The sequence below is a fragment of the Cyprinodon variegatus genome, unplaced genomic scaffold, assembly GCF_000732505.1.
Source record: "Cyprinodon variegatus isolate N-32 unplaced genomic scaffold, C_variegatus-1.0 Scaffold440, whole genome shotgun sequence".
Taxonomy (NCBI): domain Eukaryota; kingdom Metazoa; phylum Chordata; class Actinopteri; order Cyprinodontiformes; family Cyprinodontidae; genus Cyprinodon; species Cyprinodon variegatus.
In genome coordinates, this window is record NW_015150893.1 from 319,843 (window position 1) to 328,019 (window position 8,177).

An 8,177-nucleotide genomic window follows, 5' to 3' on the forward strand; every position below is an offset into this window, starting at 1 on the left:
CAATGAAAAATATTGTTTTTATTTTTTTATTGACTAAATTGCTGACCAGACTTTTCCTTTAAAAAGGCAGATTCCAAACCTGCTCCTGCATCTCCTGGGGTTCCTCAGGGCTCAGTCTTGGGATCCCATCATTTGTTTCTGTTGGGTTGCATCTGGTTCATGGCAACCACGTAACAGGCTTAAATTGGAAGCAATCAGACTTTCTCTAAATTTTTCTGAACTTTTCAACACCTTTCCAGGAGTCTTTTCCTTTGCTCTAATACCTCAGTTATAGCTCCTATCCTTTCACCTCTCATTGGTTCAACAGTAGAATTCTATCCAGGGTAGGAAAGCAGCTCCAGACTGCAGTAATGAATTCAAGCAGCCTTCAGTCTTATAGACATCCTAACAGAAAGCTGCTCAAATTGAGACTACAGCCTTCCAGAAAAGAACTGCAAAAAACAAAAGTTATAAATATGTAGGGAATGAGAACCCTGTAGTTGGTGCACCTATGTTTTTAAGCACCTGCAGGCTCATCCTGCTAAGCACATTCCAAGTCAGATGCAAATCAGACCTGTCTGTCGTTCTCCTGGGCTGTTGCTGCAGTAGTCAAGTCTGTTTAACCAAGTCAAGGAGCTGGAAAATGCAGCTGATGCTACTTTAATCAGCAGTTCATCTTCCATCCTGGATGGACTACTGTAATGCTCTTTAATTTCAATCTGCTAGGTTTCTACATGGACGTGTTAAAAAGGAGTGCACAGCCCCACCCTTACCTCCCTCCACTGGCTGCTTGTGCATTTCTGCTGAGGAGACTGAGGTCTTTTGGAGTGAAGGAGGCGCTCCTAAAGACCTTCTATGACTCTGTTGTGGCATCAGCCATCTTCTATGGAGCTGTCTGTTGGAGCAATGGCTTATCTGTAGCTGAGAGGCCAGCTCTGGGATTGGATTCCCTCTGGACTCAGTGCATATTTAACAAAAAATAAAGTTCAAACTTCTAACAAGACTGGGCCCATCAAGGAAAAGAAATTACAAAAATCAGCATAATCCAAACCTGACACAGGAAAAGACCTACCTAACTGACACACTAGGGAAACATATATATATACACTGGTTGATCAGAAAGAGGGAAACATAAAATACATTTTCCTAAACAAAACTACAACAAAAGACCAAACTAATCAGCACCATACTAAATCAGCAACCTATGAGAAAGAGGACTTAAATATTAAACTTTCCAAATGTAACTATAGAAAACAAAACCAAAAACAGAAACCTAAACCCTTCCTGCACCTCTTCTAAAAGTAAGTGGAAGAGTCCAACTAGGCCTCCATGTCAATGAGGAGATCTTTTGCAGGTGGGGCCTCCTTTCCTTTACTGGCTTCACTCATGACAGCCTCCCAGGAACTGGCAACTCAAATGAAAAATATATTAATAATATTAATATTAATATACAGAAAACCAAGCAAGCAAGAAATGACAAAATGATTCAACTAAATGTGTGCACCCAAATAGTTAACCAATGCCAAATCAAAGTTAAAAAACCAAATACAGTACAGTAAAACATACGATTTAATGAAAGAATTACCAGACCATTTCTTGTGTGCTTGCACATGCGGCCATCACAGTGCACGAGGTGGGAAATAGAAGGATCCTAACTAAATGAACATCTCTGTTGGATAATGTCTCCCACATGCATGAAGCTGGTGCTGAACTGGAGAGCTCCTTCAGTGGCAGACTGCTGCACCTTAAATGCACCAGGGAGCGTTATCACAGATCCTTCCTCCCAGCAGCTGGAAGACTCTAGAACCACCACCAGCAACCTCAATAAGTTGTTACATTCATGCTAATTTTGCACAGTCTCTACCTTAGTCAGTTAAATAACACGCTGCTATAATTTTGCACATCTCTGATGTTGCTGCTATTTTGAAATATGTATTACTCTAAAAATATCCACAGCTGTATATTGGTTATTTATTCTCCATGTGAACAATTTTATATTGTTAAAGCATTGTACAGTACAGCATTTCATTTGTTTATCTTTTAACTCTTCACTATTATATTATTCCTGTGCACTTTTCTAAGGTCCACATTTGTGTGACCATTTTTTCTATAATCTTTCTGCTGCTATAAACACCAGAATTTCCCCTTTGTGGGACAATAAAGGGTGTCGGAGCTTAATTCAGTTTAAGATAAAAGAATTAATTAATAAGTTACAGTAAATATCAGAAAGAAAAAGATTCTCATATGTAAGAACATTAAATATTTCTAATTGTAGTGAGGTTCTTTTGCAAATGTGAACGGTTTGTTTCTGGATGTTTAGGGGAGCTGCTTCTGCATCACTGTTAGTCAGATACTTGGAGTGGAGCCGCACAGTTTTTTTACCTCATTTGTATTTCTCCTAATCTTCTTTTATTATTTAATTTTTTTATGGAAGTGTAATACCTGTATTGTTTTTTTATGGTTGAACCTAACAGAGAGGATCCCGTTTGTTGTTTTTTTTTAGATTACAGAGGGGGAAAGAGCGTCAAGCTTATGGCTTCATTACTTAGGAAACTAAATGGGATTCTCTAATCTTCTATTCTATACCTTTTTAAGAGTTTATTCATAGATGACTACTATTTGTTTTGAAAAGTGATCATGATCTTCCAGACAGAAGCTGAGAGGAGAGGAAGCTATCCTGATTACTGAGTAATCTGTCGTTAAATTAATATTACGATGCGTCTCTTCACTGTTTGCTTTTAAAACTCCTCTAAAAAACTGCATTTTTTATTCATGACACAACCTGAGACGATTTGTTTGTTTGTACAGTCCTTTATTTCATCAGCTTTAATTCTGTATTTTAAGTCTTTGTTTATTTCTGTTGTTTGATTTTAAATGTGCAGCACATTAAAAGTGCTTTATAAGTAAATACATGCAGCTGCAATAACAGCTGAAGCTTGTTCTGCAAAATAATGACTAAGGGAGTAAAAACAAATGCAGACCTTCCTTTTATTATTTATTATCATTTAGTAGCCTGAGTGTTTGTTTATTTTCTTTTTTATTTTGGCTTCATTTTCATTTCATTCCAGAAATACTCTCTACTTTGATTCAGACATCACAGAACACCTTAGAAAACATTTTTACCACTCAACTAATAGCTTGTTGGTTTAAGAAATAAGGGATCCACTCTCACATAGGGAGAATTCTGTTCAGTCTTTTTATTTGAGACTGTCAGGAAATAAGAAAACGGATGAGGCCTGATAAATATTTTGCAGCTAATTTGCAGCTGTTTATGACCTGGAGTTATTGGGGTTCAGCCAGCTTTAGCCAACAGTTCTGTTCACTGAGCCGCTGGGAAGCAGCCCCCAGCAGAGCGGGGCCCGGTCCGGCCCTCTGCGGCCGCATCGCTAACAGGACAGCTGAGTGATGGGTCCCTTCAAGTGCAGCTGTCAGTCACCAAACACAACTGTCCTTCCCGAGCCAGAGCTATGTCCTGTTGTTATTCTGGGGCCTCAGTAATGGGGGTATGTGCGTTTGGCTATTATCCCTAAATCTCATGAACTCAGACAATGGTGGTCAATGACAGGAAGAGAATAGTCCTCCTTACCTGTGGCTCTGCCTAAAGAAGGCATGGAGTATTTATAGCTGATGAGCATCCACCGTTATATACCAGAGGGGAAAGGGGTCAGGACATCTAGCCATTGTTTTGTGTACTGCTCCATCATAAGGCAGCGAGGGCAACTGCTTGGTTCTCATCCAGCTACAACTAAACATGGTGAGTAGATCCAACTTTGGGGGCATCGCCTGACTTCCAGGTTACGCTTTGAGGTTACCTACACAGCTTTGCAGAATAATTTAGAAGCACATCGCTTCTAAATTATTTTGCAAAGCTGTATAGGTAACAATTATGTTACATATCATCGATAGAAAAAACAGAAAAGTTAGAGGATGACAAGAGAGAGGATGCAGCTACACTAGAAAAAAATTAAATGAGTAATTTTTTTTTCTTAAAATAAGTGCATTTGTTCTTGAATTGATGAGGTAAGTGAGAACAAGACAATTTACATTTGCAAGAATTTCATTGTCTTATTTCAAGAGCATTTTATTTAATTTCTCATTTCATTGGCAAATCATCTTATGTACCTGCCAAAATTAAGGGTAAATAAACCTGATTTAAGAAATGCTGACTTATTTCTAGATCATTTTTGTAGTGTGAAAGGAGTTGGATTGAAGCACTTCTTAAAATAATTGTATTTACCCTTAATTTGAGTAGGAAAATAAGTTGATCTGTGAATGGAATGAGCATTTTACTCTTAAAATACGATAATAAGATATTATTTACTTGTAATAAGAGACTGCTTGTTGTTTTTCTTATTCTAAATGTAAATTGTCTTCCATTGGAAAAGTTTCTCACTTAGCTTATCAATTCTAGAAAAAATCACAAATTTTCGGAAAAATTACTTACTATGATTTACATTTATTTTATTTTTTTTTTTGCAGTGTATCAAAAGAAGACATAATTAAACCAAAAGCTGTTCATCTTTCTAGATTTTATTCATTATTGCTAGAAGTTTACTGGCTAAACATTGTTATAATCTAAAAGTTTAGATCATTTTGCTCTTCTTTTCTTTGAAAGGAACAAGGGCTGAAGATTTATTTGTGATTAAGGAATAAAAACACTAATGAAAAGATAATAATAAAACAACAACAAAAAATACATTTTAGGCGTGTAAACTTTTAGTCTCGACAACCAGCAAAGATTTTCCCATCAAGCTTCTTTGTCACTAGACCAGTTAAAGCTGATGGCAGCATTACTTCTGGCTTCAGCCCAGAAACCTGCTCAAGTTCTTCACTTTAACATTTCATTCAGAGGAGAAACCGCATGAACCTACCAGGCTACTGCCTCCTCACAGCACTCACCTTCAAGGTTTAAGCAGTAGTCTAGTTGTAAAACAAAAAAAGAAGGGGGATGGGGATTTACTTCTTATTTTTTGGAAGCTTAAATATACTTATTAATATATTCTATTAACCTAAAGCAATATGTTTTAGGTTGTTACAGGTCTGGTTGTTACATCTCAGGTACTCCAGTCATTGACCTTGACCAAGGCACCTTACAGTAGAGCTGCAGTCAGTCCTGGGCTATCATGGCTATCACTGCCCCTACAGAGTTAGCATGGCTATCACTGCCCCTACATGGTTAGCATGGCTATCACTGCCCCTACAGAGTTAGCATGGCTATCACTGCCCCTACACGGTTAGCATGGCTATCACTGCCCCTACAGAGTTAGCATGGCTATCACTGCCACTACAAAGTTAGCATGGCTATCACTGTCCCTACATATTTAGCATGGCTATCACTGCCTCTACATAGTTAGCACGGCTATCACTGCCCCTACATAGTTAGCATGGCTATCACTGCCCCTACATAATTAGCATGGCTATCACTGCCTCTACATAATTAGCATGGCTATCACTGCCCCTACATAGTTAGCATGGCTATCACTGCCTCTACATAATTAGCATGGCTATCACTGCCCCTACATAGTTAGCATGGCTATCACTGCCTCTACATAGTTAGCGTGGCTATCACTGCCCTTTATAGGTAGCATGGTTATCACTGCCCCTACATAGTTAGCATGGCTATCACGGCCTCTACATAGTTAGCGTGGCTATCACTGCCCCTACATAGTTAGCATGGCTATCACTGCCTCTACATAGTTAGCGTGGCTATCACTGCCCCTCTATAGGTAGCATGGTTATCACTGCCCCTACAGAGTTAGCATGGCTATCACTGCCCCTACATAGTTAGCTGCCCCTACATAGTTAGCTTGGCTACCACTGCCCCTACAGAGTTAGGGACTCATTTCCCACTGGGATCAGCTTCATAGTCATGGTAGGACTTTATTTATTTTACTCATAAACCCACAGCCAACCAAATGTGGAAAGGGCAATATTATTGCCATTACTGTTAATATATAGTAGAAAACAGTGCACAAACAGGGGATGGTTTGGGGGAATGGTCATTTAAGAAGGGGATGCCACCCCCCCTCAACTGGAGTACTGGATTTAAGAAGGTTTTTCCACCAAGAAGCAGTTCATATCAAAGCAAGTTAACCATTACTGTGTTCTAACAAGTGTGTTTGCTTAAAGGTTACATTAGTGCTTCCCAAATTTCCTGTTTAGGGTGTATCAGAGGGGACACTTTGGGACACTTCTCTCTGCTGGTGCTAAAATCAAACTGCACCATTTCATCTAAGAATATAGGCCTAGTTCAGCATCTACAGTAAAAATAACAAGATAAAACATTTGGGGCGCCAGAGGTCCTGTCTGAGGGATATCCAAGCTCCCCATAGCTAATCCACAGCAGGCATTAGACCTCAGCTGTCGGGAGGCATGTGAATCCAAAATTATGTCATCGCACCGCATACCCTCGCACTGTTTTATTCACAGTTCCTCAGCACATGTAAATAGCTCAGCATAATCCTTCCCTCTGAGGGTTTTCTGATCAAACAGGACTCAGAGAACCATCCTGTCATCATCCAGACCCTGTGGAATAATCCCCCATGGAAGCTCAGCCAGAGGACCACACCCTCCCCAGGCCTCGTCTGCCGTCTCACAAAATCAGACGCTTCAGCAAATAATACACCCATGAACAACTGACAGAGTCTGTAATCCTTCCTAACCCACCCGCCTGAAGAGCGCCCCCACTTTTTCCTCCCACTTCATCGGCTTTTTATCATCAAACCCCAAGTTTGAGGTAAAAAGAAATAACAATGACATAAGTTGGGGATGGCATTCTGTGGCGGGGGTGTCTGCAGAAGGTTTTCAGGAGGGCGGCCATGCTGGGGGACATGGATAATCCTGTGGCGGGGGTGCACATGATGACAGCGGCTGGCTTTCCCCTGACCACCAAAATGCCAAAATTATGATTAAGAAAATGAATAAGCTTGGGAAAGAACACTAAACCAACCAATTTAATGGAGTCACTTGACCCAATTCATAAATTCACAATGGAAATTTGGTTTAATGTAGCAAGACAATTAAAGCTGAAGAAAGAAAGAGAAATAAGATGGGTAGCCAATGATAAAAGACTTCAGGCCAGGAAGGCGGACTTGATAATAGAGACTTCTTTTGATACCTACAACTACGAGAATTTTATAATAAAGAGATGGAAGAGATCTTAATGTGGTTCTGGAGACGGTGTGCGGTGCATATTAATATAAAACCCGAAAAATTATCTTACAGCTGTAAACTAGCCTAATGTCATGTCAAAAAATACAACTCTGTATGTCAAAGAAAATTGGGAAAAAGAAACAATGGTCACAATTTGAAATGTAGAATGATATAAAATCTGAGAGATGACTCAGACTTCTACAAATTCCCTAAAATGGAGAGAATTCAACTGGAAAAATTTAATTTTGTTTTTTTATCACGTCATTTATCAAAAGTAAACAACTGTCCACACAATAAATGTGTTGGAGGCAAAGTGGCACGGCTGACGCCGACCATGCACATGTTTACTGGAACTACATTGAGATAAAACCTTTCTGTTCTTCTATTTGCCTTACTCTAGTCTGTACTGTTTTATTCTGTACCATCTACTTTTACCACAATGTATCTGGTCCTTATGTCTAATGTGAGAAAAACATAATCAATATTTGGTGAAGATATTACTGCCAGCTGGGAGGAAAAGCAATAACAACAAGGATGGACATTGTGGAGGAAATGTTCTCTATGGAAAGAATGACTTTCATTTTAAGATTGAAAAAAGCTCAATTTAAAGAAAAATGGATAACATATAGATTAGCCTCAGAAACTGTCACGGCAACCGGTTTCTGTCGTAGTTTCGAGTGTTCATTTTGTTTTGGTTTTTGTCCCTTGCTGATGCTCAGATGGCTGAGATCATCCATCGATCCATCCGTTTTCTAACACGCTTTATCCCGAGTGGGGTCGCGAGGGGTGCTGGCGCTTATCTCCAGCTGTCCAGAGGCGAAAGGCGGGGTCCACCCTGGACAGGTCACCAGTCCATCGCAGGGGCTGAGATCAGTGCATTGTTTCTTTTATTGTCCAAAACAATAAACATAAAAGTGCGGGAAAAAAAGGAAAATTACTTGGCTTAAAGGAGAATTCCGGTTTTTAACACTTTTAGCCCATTTTCTGTAGTGTCCAGGATGAAATCGAATGATCGACACCAAAATTTTGACGATTGGTCCTGTCTC

At 39.5% G+C, this 8,177-nt stretch overlaps 1 protein-coding gene across 1 annotated transcript in view; it reads left to right on the plus strand.

Moving 5' to 3' along the window:
• The first annotated feature begins 3,547 nt into the window (after nt 1-3,547).
• Nucleotides 3,548-8,177, plus strand: part of LOC107093673 (myosin regulatory light chain 2, ventricular/cardiac muscle isoform) — a 7,922-nt gene continuing 3,292 nt past the window's right edge. Inside the window, exon 1 of the mRNA XM_015388874.1 lies at nt 3,548-3,733. Coding sequence (XP_015244360.1) covers nt 3,731-3,733 — 3 coding nt within the window. The 5' untranslated portion in view covers nt 3,548-3,730. The remainder of the gene's footprint in view (nt 3,734-8,177) is intronic.